At 39.9% G+C, this 22,091-nt stretch overlaps 1 protein-coding gene across 1 annotated transcript in view; it reads right to left on the bottom strand.

Moving 5' to 3' along the window:
* Positions 1 to 22,091, bottom strand: part of CEP112 (centrosomal protein 112kDa) — a 594,823-nt gene that overhangs the window by 420,674 nt on the left and 152,058 nt on the right. The window contains exons 12-16 of the mRNA XM_006833735.1: positions 17,754 to 17,908; positions 17,133 to 17,262; positions 16,260 to 16,352; positions 15,402 to 15,461; positions 3,779 to 3,858 (exon numbers count right to left, since the gene is read on the bottom strand). Of these exons, the coding sequence (XP_006833798.1) occupies positions 3,779 to 3,858; positions 15,402 to 15,461; positions 16,260 to 16,352; positions 17,133 to 17,262; positions 17,754 to 17,908 (518 nt within the window). The remainder of the gene's footprint in view (positions 1 to 3,778; positions 3,859 to 15,401; positions 15,462 to 16,259; positions 16,353 to 17,132; positions 17,263 to 17,753; positions 17,909 to 22,091) is intronic.

Raw genomic sequence — 22,091 nt, 5'->3', positions numbered from 1 at the left:
CCCGTTTTCCCCCGGAGCCCTACCTGAGCTGCCTGTTCCAGGAAGTGCCGGTCCCCTTCTCTCTCTGACTGCATTTACCATCAACAACTTGTTAGTATTGCTATTAAAGAAAACAGTACTCCATAGGGTTTTCAAGGCTGTGCCTTTGAAAAACAAGGTGCCTGTGGATGGGTTTGAGCAGCCACCCTTTGATCAGTCTAGCACTTAACTAGCTGTGTCACCCAGAACTCCTTATCAACTTAATGTCTGGGTCTTCTAGGTACCTACCCTGGGCCACAAGATTGTCAAAGGCAGCATTATGTCTTGAACTATCTCTTTCATCCTTCTTCTTTCAGTAGAGTACAAAGTGCCTATACACTATAGGTATTAAACCAGTATTAGCTGATTTATTGTTATTTAAAGGTTGTTTCTTTGGAGTCCTGGTGTGGTGCTGAAGGTTAATGCACTAGACTGCAAAGACAGTTTGAACCCAAGGTCAGCTGTTCAAGTTCACCAGCCACTCCTCGGAAACCCTATACAAGGTCACTGTGGGTCACAATCAACTTGATGACACTTAACAACAACAACAAAGTCTGTTACTTTAGGAACATAAAATACAAATCAACAACCCAATGAAGAGAATATAACTAAGTTATAAAAGAGAAAGAGAGAGAGAAATGCATTGTATCTTTCATAAATAAAGGAAGCTATTAACATTTTAAAGAAGAAAAAATCATTTATGAGGAATAAAAGGAGTACGTGTCTTCTCTAAAGAAAGCAATAATGCCCTAGTTGTATCATTTCTCAAGTTGGAGTATAAGATAGTAATGTGCTTTTAAATTACTGAACATTGTAGTTCTCTTAAGTTTTCATCTAATTCATACTTGGTGATTTGAATAAGGCAGCAATAAATTCTAAAGGAGAGGAAAAAAGTGATCTCTTGTGATGTCATAGGGCATACATTATTTTAAGATGTTCTAGTCAGCAACTGAGCCAATACATTTTACTAACCAGCTGCTTCTCAGAAACCCAATATAGGGTCTCTATGGCTCTATGGGTTGGAACTAACTAGATGGCACTGAACAACCACCACCACCACCATGTTTAATTTGATACTATTTTTCTTACTTCCCCAAACCTCCAAACAGGAACAACTTACATAAGTCCAAAAAGAACACCCTGGATCAAAGAAATGTAGTATCAAATTCTGCCCGGGAAGATTGCATAACCATTTCCTGTCCCTCCTTGGGCTTCATCAGCGGATTCTCTGGCAGTTAGCTATGTATACTCAACTCAAAGAACTTTCTCTTTCTGAATCACTTTCTCAGGCAAGATTTCCTGTTCATTTTCCCCCTACTTAGGCTCTTAACAATAAGCTCTGGTAGCGTAGTGGTTACGAATCGGGCTGTTAATCTCACAGTCAGCAGTTTGAAACTACCAGCTGTTCCATGGGAGAAAGATGAGGCTTTCTGCTCCCATAAAGATTTACAGCCTCGGAAACCCTGCACAGGGTCGTTCTGAGTCAGAACTGACTCCACAACACATAACAACAACAACAAGGCTCTCATCAGCCTATATGGTATTGGAATCCCCAAATTTCTTCAATATAGCTCCAACCAGATTATAAATTCCTCTGGCAAGGACTGCACACTGCCTGGAACTTAATGGAACTCGAGCAATACTTGTTGAATGAATCAACATATTTCAGCTAAACGCTGAAGGGTAAAAAAGCTAGTCATAAGCACTATCACTGAGTTTGTTCTGACTCACAAAGATGCTAGGTAGGGTTTTCAAGACTTTATGAGAGCATCCCAATGCCTACCCCACAGCTCCAGTCTAGCTCCTTAAAGTCTAATTATGTTGTTGTTGTAAAGTGCCATTGAGTAGGTTCCAACTGACAGCAACCCTACATAGGGTCTCCGAGGAGCAGCTGGTGGGTTTGAACTGCTGACCTTGTGGTTTGCAGTCCAGTGCTGATCCTATAGCACCACACCAGATTGTTGTTGTTGTTGTTAGATGCCAGCAAGTTGGTATCGACTCAATAGTGACCTTATGCACAGCAGAACGAAACATTGCCCGACCCTGGGCCAACCTCACTACTGTTGCCACACTTGAGTCCATCGATGGTAACACTTGGCCAAGCCATCTCGTTGGGGGTCTTCCTCTTTTTCTCTGACCCTCCACCTTACCAAACATGATATCCTTCTTCAGCAACTGGTCCCTCCTGACCAAAATATGTCCAAAATATGAGAGTCGAAGTTTGGCCATCCTGACCTCCAAGGAGCACTCTGACTGTACTTCTTCCAAAATGGATCTTTGGTTCTTTTGGCAGCCCATGGCACTTTCAATATTCTCCTCCAACACCATAACTCAAAAGCATCAATTCTTCCACGATCTTCCTTATTCACTGTCCAGCTTTCACATGCATATGAGGTTATTGAAAATACCATGGATTGGGTCAGGCGCACCTTAGTCCTCAAGCAGACATCTTTGCTCTTCAACACTTTAAAACGGTCTTGTGCAGCAGAGTTGCCTAATGTAATACATCGTTCGATTTCTTGATTGCTGCTTCTGTGAGTGTTGATAGTTGATCCAAGAAGAATGAAGTCCTTGACTACTTCAATCTTTTCTTCATTGATAAAAATGTTGTTTATTGGTCCAGTAGTGAAGATTTTTGTTTTCTTGACATTGAGATGTGATCCATACCTAAGGCTGTGCTCTTTGATCTTCATCAGTAAATGTTTTAAGTCCTCTTCACTCTCAGTAAGCAAGCTTGTATCACCTGCACATCACAGATTGTTAATGAGTCTTCCTCCAATCCTGATGCCATGTTTTTCTTCATATTACCCAGCTTCTTGGATTATTTAATCAGCATACAGGTTGAATAAGTATGCTGAAAGAATACAATCTTGTCACACATCTTTCTTAATTTTAAACCATTCTGTGTTCCCATGTTCTGTTTGAACAATTGCCTCTTGGTCCAGGTACAGATTCCTCACGAGCACAATTAAGTGTTCTGAAATACTCAAACTTCGCAATGTTGTCCGTAGCTTGTCATGATCCACACAATCAAAAGCCTTTGCATAGTCAATAAAGCACAGGTAAACATCTTTATGATATTCTCTGCTTTCAGCCAAGATCCATCGGACATCAGCAATGAGCCCTTGTTCCATGGCCTCTTCTGAATCGGCTTGAACCTCTAGAAGTTCTCTGTCAATGTATGCTTGCAGCTGTTTCTGTATTACCTTTAGTAAAACTTTACTAAAGTTTAAAGCATGGTATATCATACCAGATTAAGCAGGACTTAATCATTTAGAATATAGATGGAGAAGACAAAATCTAAAACTTTTATGTATGTTCAAATATTACTTTCCTAGACAACACTTTTATAGCAATCCATGTCAAAGATGACAACTTAAACATTCATTACACATAAACATTACACAAATTTCTCAACAGACTCTACAGACAGTCTTTTAAGAGGGCAAATCTCTTTCTCTCTCTTTTTAAATCTGTTTTCATTTAAGAGTAAGAAAGCATCTGAAACCACTAAGTTCTATTTTCTTACATTCCTATCACTTAAAAACAGCTGAACTGATTTTCCCCTTAAAAAATTTCTTTTTCTGGCAAGTAATTAAATTCTGAAAATAAAGATTTGTGGTGAGAAATTAACTCAAACTAAACCATAGCATTGCTCTAATAAAAATATGATCTTTATGTTATAGTTACTTAATTGGGCTCCCAGCTTAGTGTAAGAGTATCTCAAAAAATGTTTTGAATCCATCATAATTTTACTCACTTCAAAGCCTCCTCAAATTTATGAATTTTCTTTTGAGCATCTTCTTTTTCTTTATCAAGTTCATTCTGCAAGTCATGAACCTGCCATGACAGAGACACATAAAATTTACTAAGACAAGTAAAATTTATTCAGAATAAAACCAGAATCTTAAATCACCTTTAACAGAAAATTAGATTGCGATATTGCTAGAAACTTGGTTAGCCATAGTCATTTACCACAAAATGATTTCAGTACTACTGATTTTCTGCTCAAAGTTACTAACCAATTGACTACTTGCATGGGGATTCTTTGTAAAAGAAAGTGACTGTTAAGAAATTTTTATATCATGACTAACTGCGACTGTCACAACTGTAAAGGTAGAAGTTTTGTAACAAAAACAGGGAAGTAGTTAATCTTACAGTCCAGAAACAAAGGACCCTAGGACCATCAAGGGAGAAGAGAATAAGTGGAATGCGAGACCTTATTCAGAGAAGCAGCAACACCACCAGAGATAGTGGCAGAGATGAGACCATGGAGAGAGGGAGCAGCTGAGGACTCTGGACTCATGGAAAGAGAGGGACTGAGTGCTGACAGCCAGGAGGCAGGCTTGAAGAATTTGCCCTTTGGTGGTGTAAATTATTAAATATGCCTGAGTATTTTTGTGTATATCCCCCTGACCCAAAAGTAAGAAAAACAGGGAATGGAAGCAAATAATGTTGAATGATGATGCACCGAGATTGTAATCATTGCAATGAAACGATGGTATTAAAGCCAATGTTCTCCCATGTAAACTATATCACTTAGTTCACAATAAAAAATAAATTTTAAAAAAATTTTAAAGGAAGCAATCTCTATCAAACAAGTTACGTACAAAACCAAAGGAAACAGTCTCACTAAATTCACGAGAGTACAATAAACGTTCCTGTACTTCCCAAAACACATGGAAATGATGATGTAATCCTTCTCCTTTCCACCTTTTATTGAGTTTGGGAGGAAGTCCTCTCTCACCACCCCTGATAAAACGAGTAGGTAGTATGGTGGCTTCAATATGGGAGCTAAACAAAAATTTCTCTTTAAGAAAAGCTTTTCAAATGCAAATGTAGCTAAGCCTGTGCATATTTTAAGGAAAGGAAACTTTGGGACCAGTGGAGGGAAGCTCACTGCCTTTCTGTTCATTCTGACTCATAGTGATCCTGGAGGACAGAAGGGAACTGCCCCCGCCCCAGGTTTCCCAGACTGCCATGTCTTTCTCTCCCCATCAGCTGGTGGGTCCGAACTACTGGGCTTTCTGTTAGCAGCGTGACACTGAGCCCACAGTAGCACCAGGTCTACTTAATGGAGGGAAAGGAAGCTTCAAACAGCAGCCAACTTCCCACAAAAGCGACCACTGAGGATGGTGAGCCTAGCTATAGGTAGTTGTTGTTGTTGTTGTTAAGTGCCGTCGAGTCGGTTCCGACCCACAGCGACCCTGTACAGGGTTTCCGAGGGTGTAAATCCTTACGGGAGTAGAAAGCCTCATCTTTCTCCCGCGGAGCGGCTGGTAGTTTCGAACCGCTGACCTTAATGTTCGCAGCCCGATTCGTAACCACTACGCTACCAGAGCGAACCTTAAGGTCAGCGGTTCGAAACTACCAGCCGCTCCGCGGGAGAAAGACGAGGCTTTCTACTCCCGTAAGGATTTACACCCTCGGAAACCCTGTACAGGGTCGCTGTGGGTCGGAACCGACTCGACGGCACTTAACAACAACAACAAATAGGTAGTAGTAGTAGTTATTAAGTGCCATCAAGTCGATTCGGACTCATAGCAACCTGTATAGGGTTCTGAGGCGCAGCTGGTGGGTTTGAACCGCCAACTTTGAAGTTCAAACCAACCTTGTGATCCAGTGCTTAACCTACAGTGCCACACCAAGAGAGCTCTTAGTGGGCTAAGAATAAAGACCAGCTGGTTGGCAAACCAGAATTATGTTTGTGGTAAGATTGGGAGCAAATAAAGAGGAATAAGAACAACTACTACACAGACACACACACACACACACATACTATATCAAACACCACACTGTGCTGGCCTATAGTCATTTATAGTATTTTGGATGGGGTCCTATGCTTTTACCTTTTCTTTTCATAATTCTCTTACATTTCCCCCATATTTACTTTTTTTATTATTATTTTTTTAAGGATGCTAACAATAATTACAATCAACGTCTTCCTGTAAACCAGGGGTGGGGAATGTTCAGTGTCGGCAGGCCATACAAGGCTCTTGACATTATTTGGTTTGGCTCTGCCATGGCACCAGCAGTTCCAGCCATCATATTATTGTTGTTAGGTGCGAGTCAGTACCACCTCATAGGGATGAGTTAAATGTTTGACCCAATGAAACAGGCTAATTTTTAAGTTTAGAATTTTGTATGGTCCAAGAATGATGTTATAAATAGTCAAATGGCCCTTGGCAGAAAAAACTTTCCCCACCCCTGTTGTAAACGAACAGGGTGGAGAGAAAACTTTCATGAGACTACCAGATGGTTTCTCTGGTAGCAATCACTAAAATGAGAGAAAAACTAAGAAAATCAGCACAGAAAAGGCAGGGTGCTGGAGACGGTGGGTTAGAGGAGAGTTGTTGTTGTGGTTGTTAAGTGCTGTTGGCTCAGTTGTTAAATGTCATCAAGTCATTTCTGACTCACAGCACCTGTGTATCGGACATCCGAGTTGCAGCTGGTAGGTTTGAACTGCCGCCTTTGGGGGTAGCAGTCCAGTGCTCAGCCTACAGTGCCATATCAGGACACCAGAGCAGAATTAGGAGTCAGAATTCATCCTGCCGCATATTTTAAATGGTAAATTTAGAATATCTCATAAACACGAATTTTCTTATTAGGAAGAATGAAAGCAATTTTTTTTTCTTTGCCACTGTATTTTTCTTGACATGCTTTTGTTTTTATAAGATCTACCTTAAAGTACAATGTTATCTACTGTTGAATGATGATGCATGGAGGGCATTATAATTATTGCAATGAAATATGATAGGATGAGTGTAAAGCTGGTATTCTCCCATGTAAACTATCACTCAATTCACAATTAAAACTTAAAAAAAAAAAAAGCCCGGTCTTACTGGTCAGAAAGTGACTGAGGGAACCTGAGACTGACGCTTGACCACCCTTCAGGTCTGGAAAGGAACTCACCCTGGGAGTCCAATTTCATACACAACAGTAGATAGTGGGGACAGCACTGGTAAGGTATGCTCACCATGGAATGGTCAATCAGTCCAAATCAAAATAAGGGACAGGAAGGACAGTGGTACAAAAATAGGAAGCACAGCAAGGTAGGGGTAACCTTTGCTGCAGGGAGAGGAATTGCAATCATTGAGATGAAACAAAGTATGTGATTTGTCGAATGTAAAACTGATACTCTTGTCTGCAAACCTTCACTCAATTCACAATAAAGTTAAAACAAACAAGCAAACAGACAAAAACAGTTTAACAATATACCAAAGGAGTTTGAACCGGCCTGCCACTCCATGGGAGAGAGATGAAACTGTCTGCTTCAGTAAAGACTGACAGCCTTTAGTAAGACTAAAACCCCGGGGGCAGTTCTCCTCTGCCCTATCGCATTACTATGAGTCAAAATCCACTTGACAGAAGTGGGTTTTTCAATAGTCCAGTCTGTTACATCATCATGAATTTCCCTTACTTAACTTACACTATAATCTCTGAAGACTTTTATCTTTGTGAAATAATTATCTATTAGGAATCACTTTTGATCTCCTACTATGGCCAATTATTTTTTTTTTACCATGAGGAAGGTCACCCACAGGAGTAATAGATATTCCTTTCAAAGTCTTATTTCAAATCTCTACTTCTGAATTTATTTCAAATTTACAGTGGCATTTGCTGACTTATTTTTTACTTCCTTTATATCCACAGAAATGTTTGTCCTTTTTCAGTTTGTCAAATCTGAAAGTGGGCACATCACCCCCGCCTTTTTATTTTATTTCCCCTTATTTTTAACACTTACTTTTATCCACGTTTCCTACTTGACTCCACCGGAATGAATCCCTAAAACACAATTTACAGTTGCTGCAAACCCAAGGCAGTGCCTTCCAATCACTCTACGTGGCTACTTGGGAATTCACAACATATGCCTCTTCCTTAAAAGTTTTTAAAATATCTTATGAGATGTGACATGTTTCCATAGAGACTCAACTGCATAAATCCTTTTTTTTATACATTCCCCAGGTCATTATGGAATTCTGTAGGAAGAGGCTATAAATTTAGCAGAGTCTACTGCTTTGGTACGTACAGTTTATAAGAAGGTAAAACTGGCGTAATAATGTTGCCTTCCAGAGAGATCTGGAAACTATACATTCAGGATCCATAAACTTTGTCATTTAAAAGAGCAATCTGACTGTGGCAGAGAAGTTAATCAGACAGTCTCATCTGAACTTGAGGATTATAATTGTGTTGATTTCCCTCAGTACTATATAGTCTTAGTGTCTAGTATACTCACTAAAAAATAAAAAGGGCAATGTGTTGTTGAAAAGTTTACCAGATTCAAGGCTGAAATGGTCTTATTTTTCTTGGATCTTTAGCATGCACTACAGCGTTTGGCTTGTACTAAGTATATTAAACTGGAGTTAGAACATGATTAAAGCCACAGACACACGTTGCAACATTAGAGAACTAGCTAGCTGGTGTCCAATTCATTCTTACACACGGTGAGTTATGTGCAGCAGAACAAAGCGTTGCCCAGTTTTGCTTCATCAAGATCCCCATCACTGAGGTTACGGAGCCAATTCATCTCACCGGTCTCCCTTGTCTTCATGGGCCCTGTACTTCATTAAATATTATGTCCTCCTCCCAGCGATCAATCCCTCCTGATGACATGTTGAAAGACAACCAACATCTATAAGGTTTATTATCCATGAAAACGACCAGACATTGTTGGACTCTACCACTTGTCTGTCCATTTTTAGGATGATGGTGGCTAAGGTGTTGCTGTGATACGAGCAGTATTTCAAGAGCCAGCAGGGTCACCAGGGCAGAAAGGTTCAGCAGAACGTTCAGATTAAAAGAAGCTAGGGCTCTTGTGGTCCCTGGTGCTCTGGGGGCTTCCAGCAATGATGTAGACATGGCTAAGTCCACAACCAGTCCCAAAATGGCATCAAGAAACCCAGATCACAATGATATGAATCTCTTAAAGGAAGGGACCCCAAGTTTCTGAGGACCATATGCTTTGCCAAGAAGCACAATAAGAAGGGCCTGAGAAGATTCAGGCTGACCATGCCAAGGCCAGGGATGCACATGCAGAAGAAGCTATCAAGGCTCGTAAAGCCCGAGGTGGTCAAGTCTAAGATCCCAAGGGGTGCCGACTGGTCTACACTGCTTATTCCATGCTGGGGAAGCATGCTTGAGCATGCATTGCCAAGAGTCAGAGGGTCTGTCAGCCAAAGGTCATGGCCAACTCGCAAAGTCAGGCTGAAGCTCCAGTCAGGCCTCAACTCCAGGCCCCCACAAAGATGGAATAGAGTTCTCCAACTGTGGACAGAGGGGTTGGCGTGACCCCTGGGGCTGCCATCTGCATGGAGCTGGTGTCCCCATGTGCTATTTGTACAAACACACTGGAGGCAGGAGTAAAACACAGAAAACAAACTGGGGAGAAATCCCTCGACTTCCAAAATTGAGGCAATCATAACAGGGCATCATTCAATAATGTGAAGACTTGGGAAACATGTGTCTTTATATTGGTAACTCATTTCTTCAAATAAAATCTTAAAGGAAAGGTTTTTTTTTAAACATTAGAAAAGTGTTGTTGTTAGGTGCCTTCACGTTAGTTTCAGCTCACAGAAACCCCGCGCACAACAGAAACACTGCCCGCTCCTGGCCAGCCTCACTATTAATGTGTATGAGCCTGTTGCTGCTACCCCTGTTAATCAATCCGTTCCACTGGGGGTCTTCCACTTTCTGCTGACCCTCCACTTTACCAAGCATGATGTCCTTCTGTAGGGACTGGTCGCTCCTGACGTTTCCAAAATATGTGAGGCAAAGTAGGGCAGCCGAAGACTCAATCATCAGTTCTGTTGGTGTTTATGTCTATGGTCTATTTAATACTGTTCCTTTAATCTTTATTAATTAATTGATTTCTATTAGTTAATTTTAAGTATCTTTATCACATACCATTGACCCTTGAATAACATGGGGGTTAAGGACACTGACCACCCAAACAGTGAAAAATTCACATGTAACTTTTGACTCCCCCCAAACTGAACTACTAATCGCATATTGTTGACCAGAAGTCTTACTGGTAACAGTCAATTCACACAGATTTTATATATTAGATGTTGTTGCTGTTGTTACATGCCGTCAAGTTGGTTCCAATTCATAGCGACCCTTTATAGGGTTTCCAAGAAGCAGCTGGTGAGCTTGAACCACCGACCTTATAGTTCAAGCCAACATTGCAGCCCAGCACATGAACCCACAGCGCCACAGCAGGGCTACGTATCATATGTACTATACTGTTACTGTTAAGTGCTGTCGAGTCGGTTCCCACTCATCGTAACCCTGTATAGGGTTTCCAACTGCACCCATAAAAGAGCTGCATTTTCAATACAAGATAAAAAGTGCAGTGTTCCCATGCCTAATGGTTTCGCGGCAACAATGGCTTCATGAATTCCCTTTGCTTTTTTTACCCAAATTGATTTATCTTGAAATGGTGGGCAACCACAGAGGCAGAGCTCAGGCCAACTTTCTCTTGTCATGTCACGGCTTTGCTCTTCATCTAGAGAGTACTCCAGCATCACTAGTGGCATTTCCCAGGGGTCCCATGGTATTGCACTAACCATGCTGAAAACGACATGAGAACCACAAGCGATCCTTCATTACTGCGATACTCAATGTACTGGAAAGAAGGCCTGCTCATGCAGAGATGGTCAGCATTGCACAGCAGTCTAATAAACCCCCATGTGAGAGGGTCCATGTTGCTCACAGGTCACCTCTAGTTGGATTTGCGTTTTGACTCAGGTTAGTTTTGACCAGATCAGCTGGCAATCCATTTTCACTAGCAATGAGCATGAAATATAGTCTTTTTCATTTTAATGAGAAGCTGACAGAAAAAGCATTAGGAACTCATGGACAGATGCTATTTTCAGACAGAAGTTCACTGTCAATCTATTTGTGCTTTTCTTCCACACATGGCTTTGTTCTCATTTCATAAGCAACCACATATATATGTAAAAACTGTACAGACATATAATTAAATACAAATAATGTGTATTCAAATTCAAGTAATGTGGTGCTGTGGGATAATGCACTGGACTGCAAGGTTAGTTTGCACTGGCAAGTCAGCGGTTCAAATTCACCAGCTGCTCTCAGAAATCCTATACAGGGTAACTATGAAACTCCATGGCATAAAACAGTAACAATTCAACGTTTATTATTAGTCACCAGGGAATGAGCTACTCTACAGAAGTGAATTTTTAAATAATTGAGATTTACTCCCTTTATGTGGAAAATGTAATTTAAAAATTTTTTAAAGTAACAATTTTTTGAGGAAAATCTACTTAAAGTCATATGGTGGTTATGAGCACAAGCCATGGCATTAGACCTTACAGGTTTGCACCCATACTCTGTCACAAGCTCCTTAAATTCTGTGCCTCAGTTGCCTTCTCTAAAGATGGGGCAAAAGCAGTCCACAGATCAAAAATCCCTTTGAACAATACTGGGAACCGAATACTGCTCAATTTGTGTTTTAAAAGTATTGCTTTTACCTTCCCAGGTCAAACACGCTACACACAAACTTTCCTGAATAAATTTAAGGTCATCATGAGCATCACTGCAAATCACACAGTGGTACCAGGCACAGTCATCCTTCACGTGGACTGCTGGGCCTGCCAGTGAGTAGCCCCTGAATGCTAAGCACTGAGTTCTTGCAACAGATAATTATTACTCACTCTCCAATCTTACCCTCGGCCACATTTCCAGCTGCCGCTTCTTAATGCTGGTCAGCATGTAACTCAAACACCATGACCTAGTTTATTGCTTCTAAAAATGATCCCAACTATTCCTAAAGCCGGAATGGACCTAGAAGGATGAGCACGTTCCCTCTGAGCTCACTGTACATGTAGCAGTGCGCAGACTTTGAAGACCTGGTGCCTTAAAGCAGGAAGCTGCTTCTCATTTATTTTATATCCCCAGCACTCAGCAAAATACCTTGCCCATGCGAGAACAGTCAATAAATATATGCATGTGTTTTATTGAATGTATGTATTTTGTATTTTAAGGGCCCTTTTAAATTATTATTATGCTTTTGTTTTAACTATATTCCAGATAGTTGTGGGTGATAATTGAACACCAACGAGAAGAAATTACCGCATACTGATCTACAAAATGAGACTGAAGATATAACAACACTCATTTAATTTTAAAAACCCTTTACGTTTATGTAAAAAAAAAAAAAACCTTAAACAACTACAAAGAAATAATTATAAATATTTCCAATCTTTGCCTTTTTAATGTACTAAGGCTAGTGGGGTTAAGTTTTTAATTGATTTGCTTATAATATTTCCCCTTGAATATATTGCTAATACCAAAAATGAATATAAAAGTGATAAATACTACAAACCAGCTACTCATATTCCCAAACATGAGAGTTTGCTATAAGTAACTGACTTGAGCAGTCATGAACACATCTAAATACTTACTAAATATATTTGGTGCTGTAGCATAAGCATTGGACTGCTAACCTCAAGGTCTGTGGTTCAAACCTACCAGCCGCTCCTTGGAAATCCTATATAGGGTCACTATGGGTCAGAACTGACTCGATGGCACTTAAGAACAAATTTACATTATATTCTCTTGTTTCCCAGAAAGTTACACAATCAAGAAAAAAGACCTGGGTAAATAAGAAAATGATTTTGTCATAAGGGAGGAGATAGTTCCACTGGGGCAGGTCCGTGGATAAGTTTAGAGAACCAAGCTGATACTGACCCAAATATCGACTCCCCTCTGCCTCTTAGCCTCTCTAAAAACTGCTTCCCAAAATGAAAAATATGAGGAACTGGACTGTACAACTTTTATAAATCTTTTCATTGCACAAGCTCATTTTAAAAACTTCAATAAAGAAAGGCACACATCTTTAAATAATGAAATCATGCCTGTAGGAAAAAAAGCCACTTAATGAGTCAAGTTTGGGGTAAAAAAAAAGTTACATGTGTTATAAGATATTGCAAGGCTGTGGAAATTTTAAATGACTTGAACTCAATTAAAAGAATGACATCATAAATGCCAAAAACAGAGAGAAATCTATGTCCGTGATCTGACACTCCGTCAGACTCATCTCTCAGTTGTGAAATAGTTACATGAGAAGGATTTTTACATCGACATTTCAATTTTAGCACACTTGGGACTATACATGCTTCACATCTGCCTCATGAACTTCTCTAGGTAAACAGCTCCATCTTTGCCTCTCTGGTGCCTGTTTGGAAAACACGCAATGGGTTATTTGTAGGAGGCAGGTGCTTCCTTACTAGTAAAATCAGTTAGCCTAACCATTTCCTGATTTCACAGATTAGGACACTTCATCAAACAATGACATTGAGTTTGACTACCCATTATTTGTTTGATGTTCAAAGATCTTAAGAGCAGGCACTGGCCACTCCAGATCAATAAAGACCATGAGGTAATAATGTGTGTGTGCTTAAATGAGGAACAGCGTCAGATGCCGTGACTCCCGCCTCCCAGACAAGCCAGGACGGTATCCTCCCGCCATGTTGCTTTCTTGTTGGCAGGAGGAAATCATGTCATCCTGATGGCATTTCCACATCCTGACTACACATTCAGAATGAAGTTTTACACCAAAAGTTACTGAACGTGCACACCTGTGACAGTGCCTACGAAACAAAAGCTCTATACATTCCATTGAGATATCTAGTTCCACCGTTCGGGGCTGTGTCAGATTTATGTCAGCTCTTTCTAAAAGGATATTCCCCGAGGGGGGTACAAGACATCAAATCTTCAAGGCTGGAGATCACAGCAGGTTTAATAAAGGAAGAAGAACAGATGTCAATTTAAAAGAGGGAGATGATGGAATTAATTGTAAAACAAAAAATAACATGCTGAGCAACATTTTCTTCCAATATAAATAATGTGAGGGACACATGCCATGTACACAAACATGCTTATTTTTCTTTTAAAGATTGCTATTATTTTAAACAAGTCTTATTTACATTGAAAACAATTAACACACTTTAACGAGTTACTTTACTAAAAAGCCAGGCAAGCTGATATCTCGTGGAAATGGACCATTCTAGTTTTGAAGCTTAATAAAGAGCCCCTCGGTCTGCTCCCTGGTGTGAAACACAATAGGAATGGTCAGGAGGTTCCTGGATAAAGATGAAGGATGCTCTAATATTTCCTTTCTTGTGTCTGCCCATCAGAGAGAGAGACTGATACAGCAACCTTAGTTTACTTAGGAGCTAAGTAACCTCTCCCCCTGCAAAAGATAGTAGGAGAAAGACTGTCTTTCTACTTGTATCTCTCTAACAGTCCTCAGTAGGATTTAAAAAGTTTGGCAATGCAGCATATTCATTTACAGGTATAGTCACTGATAAGTGTGTGCTTTTCTTGTCACCAGCCCCTTTGTCTGGCTCCCAGGTACACAGATATCATCTCTCAGGAAGGGGGCTGACCACAGAGTACAACAGAGCAGGAGCCCAGGAAAGTGTGCCCTAAAGAATGCGAAGCTAGAGAGCTGCCCGAAGAATCAACAACAGACTGGCAGTGCACCCAGAGGATGTCAAGGCCTTATCCAGTGGGAGGCGAGGCTAACGACAGGCACTCTCTTGGCTCAACCATAGAAACGGAAGAAATTCTTTCAATGAAAACAGTATCTCCCCTTCCTCTTTGGGTATCACTTTGTAGTCATGAAAGAGATATAAGACCTTGCAGTGAGCTGAACTGGAACTGCAGCAATAAGAAATACTTTTATAAAAGAGCTGTTGTTGTCAAGTGCCGTCGAGTTGGTTCCGACCCATAGCCACCCTGGATAGGGTTTCCAAGGAGAAGCTGGTGAGCTTGAACCACCGACCTCGCAGTTCAAACGGCTTTGCAGTCTGGCACATTCACCCACAGTGCCACACTTGAATTTTGTGACATGAGTTGTGTTTGCATACATTTAAACAGTTGAGGAGTTAGTCTTTTTCTCATTTTATATTATGTGTATATTTCACAAGTTAACATCAAAACAGGAAATAGTGATAAAAGCAGCAACAAAATCTCTGCCTGTTTTTTTGTTTTGTTTATTTTACCTTCCCTATGTCTGATACAGGAGCTCTGGTAGCATAGTGGTTACGAATTGGGCTGCTATCCTCAGGGTCAGCAGTTCGAAACTTTACCAGCTGTTCCGCAGAAGAAAGATGGGGTTTTCTGCTCCCGTAAAGATTTACAGCCTCAGAAACCCTGTACAGGGTCACTATGAGTCGGAACCGGCTCCAGGCACATAACAACAACAACAACATGTCTGATACAGCCAAGCCCACTGCTGCTGAGGTCATTCCGACTCCCCGCAGCCTGCAGGGCAGAGTGGCCTTGTCCCACAGACTTTCTAAGCTGTGAACCCTACAGCTCCACACCAGGACTCTACTTCCTGGAAAACACATTACCTTTTTTTCATAGTTGCGCTTTAGATGGCTTTTCTCCATTTGAAGTTTAGTTTCTTGATCCTGTGAAGGAAAAATTTGTTTTCATTATAACTAAATTTGGTACTAGAGTTAATAAAATTGGCAGTCTAATGAAATCAGTTAATCAACACAACGACAAGCTTTATTTCAAATTGTACTTACGATTAATTGAGCTCCATCTGCCCAATTTTGTAAGCCACAAGTAGAAGGACAACCAGCTTTGTGATGTGGGGAAAAAAAACATCTCGGTTTCAAGATGCCACTACTCTCAAAAGCACAGCGAAAGCTTTTTCACCCTTAGGATTCGAAAATTACTTTAAACTGACCAATATAAGTCAATATGGAACTGAGAAACTTGAAGCTGCACCATATACAAATTCTGGGTACTTTCTGAACACAAGAAAAGAAAGACGGACAAAAAGACAGAGTGAGAGTAAACGTGAAAGAGAAAAGGACAGACAGCTTCTCAAATGGGTCGACAATAATTTGAAAGAGAGGAACACATTACAGATCTTTTAGCAAACCACTCCAGCTCCTTGCATGCTAGGCCCCTATACATGTGCTCTGTGCATCTGTATGTGCACATGCTATTTACATGGGTCCATTGTGTGCAAAAAAAAAAAAAAATGTGGTATAGTGAGATGAGATTCATACTAAAAAGTAATCTCAGAAAAGATGATTAAAATTATTCTCTGGCCTTCATATCCATTACATTTACTTTTGTTAGTAAAATAAAGTAGAAAATGATGCAATACAATAAAAGACTCATTTATACATAGAAATCAAGAAAAGGAAAGGGGAGTTTTTGGTCATTATTCTATGTAAAAATACATAATTCACCTTTAGTTGTTGCATGTTTTGATGTTCTGATTCCTGCAGCTTCTCTTTTAATAAACAGATGGTCTGTTCTAATTCTTCATTCAAACCAGATGCCTAATAGATATATTCAGAAGATTAGACAGAAGAATATTGATTTTTGCACCACCCTATAATTTCTGATACAATAAGCTTATCTTTTTTCCTGAAAGTTCAATTAGAATGGAAATCATCTATGAATCTGCACTTTAAAATGCTTTTCCAGACAACTACAGAAGTCAAACTTTTCAGGTAAACATGTACACTTCTACAGAGTATCTGTTGTTAAAAAACTATATAACATTGATGTCGAAAGAATAACCTTAGAGAAAACTTAACTTTTCATTTCAAAACCAAATCCATGGAATCTTTCATTCATAAGGTATCAAGGACTGTAGCTATCAGACTCACTTTAAAGAAGGCATCAGTTATCTGACACGAAAGTGTCTTGGTACAGCTGAGGGTCCTATGAGCTTATCCATGGATGTGTGACATCAAGAAAAATAAAGCAGAACCCAGATTTGAAAACTATTACTAATAACTTGTATCATTATTCTACATATTGCATTATTAAGACAGTGAAGAATTTTCTCCAATTTTTATGTGAAATGGTTGCCTTTTCTGGTAGAAGGTAGCTTATTAAATGTTCCTATTATACTATAAATCTCACATATCTAGTACTCCAAATATTGTAAACGTCACCTGACAGTTTTGAAGTTTCAGAGATTTTGGTCAATAAAGCAAGACAGAGTCTCATTTCAAATGTCAAACAGTAACTTTTTACTTCGGTTCTATGGCTAAATGCTGAGTAAGTAAATAACCACTGTGGGTGGAGGTATCGAGCAGCATATTTAATACCTTTGAAGCTGAAAGAGCATGTTCTTGCTTCAGAAGGTTTATATCAGCATCGTATTTGGCTTGTAACAGCTTCATGTTTTGCTCGTATTCGTTTACAAGCTGATCTTTCTCCTTATGCAGTGTGTTACGCCTAAAATCAATAAGAGAATAAAACAGACTTCCATTATTTCTAGAATCTATCTCTAAAATAGACTGTTTTTAGCCAACCAAAGTCAAATATATTCCCTTTAAGTATATCAAAAAATTATTCACATATTTGTTAACGTTTAAATATTATGCTTCTTATATTAGTTGACACTTAAAAAAACCCCACCTATTTTGTTTGGAAACTTCCCAAGGTCAACTGTATAAATCTACTACTGTTCAGCTGATTGTGACCCACAGCGACCCTGTAGGACAGAGTAGAATTGTCACAGGGTTCCCAAGGCTGTCATCTTTACAGAAGCTGACTGTACACATCTTTCATCCATGGAGAGGCTGGTGGGTTTGAACCGTCTACCTCTCAGTTAACAGTCAAGCACATAACCACGGCACTAGGGCTCCTTTCAAATACATAAGGTGATTGAGAGAGTCTGTGTTAGTACTTTATAGCCACACCTAACATTAGATTTCAGATTATACCTTGCTTTTACTTCTTGTAATTCACTGCACGTTATCTGGTAACATCTTTCAAGTTCCACTTTTTCCTGAATTAATTTCTGCCTCTGTAAATTACTGTTCTCTGCTTCTCCAGTCAGCTGCTGGACACGGGCCTCCAGCTCTTTGACCATCTGGTTCTAAAAGAATAGATCCTTGTTAAAAAAGTCTCTGAGCAGCTCGGTAACACTTCTGTATTATTAAGTACCCTGAAGAAAGCATATGGCCACCTGAGATAGGAATGAAAAAAACAAATGAATCATAATTCAAACCTCTAAAGTAACCGAATCTTATTCTCCCATAAAAGTAGGACCACCCTGGCTATATACTTTTACTTTTTGTAGTATGTTCATTCAAGCAGTTTTCGGAGTCTGTTACTATTTCAGAATTTCAGAATTTAGCAGTAAATGGAACAAAGTTTCAATCTAACCTCAAGAAGGCTGCACTCTATTGTTTAGGGTAGTCAGGTTAGGATTCAGATGTATTTGGTTCTTCCCTTGAAGTTTTGAAACAGTCTTACATTATAAAAGCAGTGCAAAAGTACATGTAGAAAGAAAATCTCTAACTCCAATATTTTAACATAGTAACAATGATCACATAAGGGTGCAGAAATCTCGTGCTACACCGTTGCAGTACTAGTGTATAGAATTTTCATTTTTACTTTTATCTTCCTGTATCATTTTATCATAAACAATTTCCATTTTCCAGTCTCCTAAAGTATCACTTTCCTAAATCATTTCCCTATTATTTTATATTGGAGTCATTTCAACTTTTCCACCTTTATAGGGCTGTAATTTAAAATCTAGAAAATGGTTTATAATCTTTTAGGTACTTTATATAAAATCAGGATAAGTAAACAAACATTAGAGACAAAACTTGATCTGCATTCTAACAATTAGAACAAACCTACACAGGATCGCTATGAGTCCGACTTGACAGCCCTTAACATTTAGTAGTAGTCAAACCAAAACCAACTGTCACTGAATCAATTTCAGCTCACAACAACCCTACATAAGGTTTCCGAGACTGTAAATCTTTAAGGGAGAAGACAGCCTCATCTTTTTCCTGTGAAGCAGCCAAGTTGGTTTTAACCACCAACCTTGTAGTTAGCATAGCAGTCCAACGCTTATCCTACAACGTCATCAGGACTCATTAACAATTGTTGTTGTTGTCACTAAGTGCTGTCAAGTAGATTCTGACTCACATCAATTTTATATAGGGTTTCCACAGAGTGGCTGGTGAGTTTGAACTGCCGGCCTTGTGGTTCAAACAGACCTTGCAGTCCAGCACATTTACCCACAGTGCCACATCAGGTTTCCTTAATAAAAAGATTAGTATGATATTGTAATCAATTAACCTCTCCGACCTGTGCTTTACTGACTACACAAAGGATTTCGATTGTGTGGATCATGGCAAGCTACGGACAACATTGTGGAGTATGAGTATTCTGGAACACTTAATTGTGCTCATGAGGAATCTGTACCTGGACCAAGAGGCAGTTGTTCGAACAGAACATGGGAACATTGAATGGTTTCAAATTAAGGCATGCAACAGGGTTGTACTCTTTCACCATACTTATTCAACCTGTATGCTGAGCAAATAATCTGAGAAGCTGGGTTATATGAAGAAAAACATGACATCAGGTTTAGAGGAAGACTCATTAACAACCTGCAATATGCAGATGATACAACAATGAAGAGGACTTAAAACATTTACTGATAAAGATCAAAGAGCACAGCCTTTGATATGGATTGCATCTCAATGTAAAGGAAACAAAAATCCTCACCACTGGACCAATAAACAACATTCTTTTCAATGGAGAAAAGATTGAAGTTGTCAAGGACTTCATTCTTCTTGGATCAACTATCAACACTCACGGAAGCAGCAGTCAAGAAATCAAATGATGCATTGTATTGGGCAAACCTGCTGCACAAGACCTTTTTAAAGGGTTGAAGAGCAAAGATGTCAGCTTGAGGACTAAGGTGCACCTGACCCAAGCCATGGTATTTTCAATAACTTCATATGCATGCGAAAGTTGGATAGTGAACACGGAGAACCATAGAAGAATTGATGCTTTGGGGTTATGGTGTTGGAGGAGAATACTGAAAGTGCCATGGGCTGCCTAAAGAACCAACAGATGTGTGTTGGAAGAAGTGCAGCCAGAGGGTTCCTTGGAGGCCAGGACAGGATGGCCAAACATCATCTCTCATACTTCAGACATATTGTCAGGAGGGGCCAGTTGCTAGAGAAGGAGATCATGTTTGGTAAGGTGGAGGGTCAGAGAAAAGAAGAAGACTCCCAACAAGATGGATTGGAAAAGTGGCAGCATTAATGGGCTCAAGTGTGGCAACAATAGTAAGGTTGGCCCAGAATCAGGCAGTGTTTCATTCTGTTGTTCATAGGGTCACTATGAGTCAGTATCGACTCGATGGCACCTAACAAAAATAATAACTCTTTCTAAGGCTTCCTGGTGTGGTACCATAGGCTGACGTACTAGAATGTGAACCACAATGTAGACAGCTCAGACCCACCAGCTGTTCTTTAGAAACCCTATACAGGGTCCTATGAGTCAGAATTGACTTGACAGCACTTAACAACAACAAACAAGGCAGTCTTTCCAGGGAATGCACTGGACCGCAAGGTTGGCAGTTCAAACTCACCACCTGCTTCTCAGAAACACTATACAGGGTCACTATGAATTGGAATGGACTTGGCAGCACTTGACAACAACTCTTTTTAAGATAAGCATTAAAAATAAAGTTTCAAAATGAAATGATATTGCAACCCTGACGTGCTTTTTTTATTTCATCTTTTCTTCATTGTAACTCCTGGGTGGAGTTCAGAAGATGAGGCTAAAGCCAAGCTGGCACAAGGAACTGGCGCTAAAAGCAGTTCAGTGACATTTGCAAAACAAGATGCAGGAGAATTCTACACATCTTTTTCCTCCTCTTCCCTGTCACACCTTGTTTGCCTAGCGTGGATGCCTTTAGGTGGGTGGGTGCACATCCCCTCAAAAAAAGTCCAAAAGTTTTCCCACGGCACAGAGGGAAAGAGCTCTATCAGACCCAAGGGCAAATTCTTTGGCAGCTGATTATGACATCAGCCTCTTGGTCACAGCCCTAAAATTAACTAGTGCAGGACCCTTTACTCCAGCATATCCAGCAAGAAAAAAGCAGGCCTGTCAGGCCTGACAGACAAACCATATGAACAATCTGTAAAACCTAACATAAAAAGCTGCAACTATCTCAAGAATTATGCTGTGCACACGAAGCTACCTAACTGACCTTCAGAGATAAAAATAGTAGACAATCTTTCTCCCATTAACTTCTCAATATCTATCTATGCACCTCTACAGTAGTGACTAGAGGCGGGGCCTGAGCGAGCAGACACCCCCACGCACTGCTGGAGGCCTCTATGGTGAATACACAATGCTGTGTAGCAAGTCCAGTCAGCCACAGTTTTATTTTTGTTTCAAAGTGGTGGGTTTTGTCTGTGCTTTTATATTGCTTCTGTTTTTGGTCCTTTTGATCACATACTTTCCTGGAGGAGGGAGCTTTTTCTCCCTACATTACCCAAGAAGAGACTGCAATCGTGGTCATATAGCCAAGCTGCAAGCATACCACATAATATTCCATCATTGAGACAGGAGCCAGTAACAGATGTCAAGCATTACATGCAAAAAGGGAAGCCTATCTCCAGATCATAGCCACCAGGAGACACCCAGCAAGCTTAATAACACAGCAACATACATACATTTAAGCATTAAAAATTCATACAACTACTGGAAATGACCAATAAAACACAACAAAATATCTCAAAATATGTCCAAAACCAGAAAAGAGTAACTGAGGCAAAGGAGCTGGAGACAGACAAAAGCTCCACAGAAGAGGAAGAGCAGGTTTTAGTAATTGCCTGAGAAGGAATTCAGAAGAAGATGGAAACAAATTCAAATGCTCTGAAAAGGGGTGAAAGAAAACAAGGAAGAAGTCAGAAAAGTACTACTAGAGCAATCAAACAAGATCGATACAGCACTGGAAACAATTCAAAACCTACAAAAAGAAGTCCAGATGATTAATAATAAAATATCAGTAATGGACAATACACTGAAAGGGCAAAGGAGCAGAATGGAAGAGATGGAAGCCAGAAACAGCAAGATGGAAGACAAATCTTTCAATACTGCTAAGAGAGAAGAGCAAGCAGAAAAAAGGATAAAAAATCCTGAAGAGAGTCTAAGATTCAGGTTGGATAACATGAAGAGGAACAACTTAAGAATTATTGGCATTCCGGAACAGAAAGAATCAGAGAAGTCCACAGAGGAGATAG

The sequence above is a fragment of the Chrysochloris asiatica genome, unplaced genomic scaffold, assembly GCF_000296735.1.
Source record: "Chrysochloris asiatica unplaced genomic scaffold, ChrAsi1.0 scaffold00007, whole genome shotgun sequence".
Taxonomy (NCBI): Eukaryota; Metazoa; Chordata; class Mammalia; order Afrosoricida; family Chrysochloridae; genus Chrysochloris; species Chrysochloris asiatica.
Note: the sequence above shows the minus strand (reverse complement) of the source record. Positions and strands in the feature narration are given on the sequence as shown.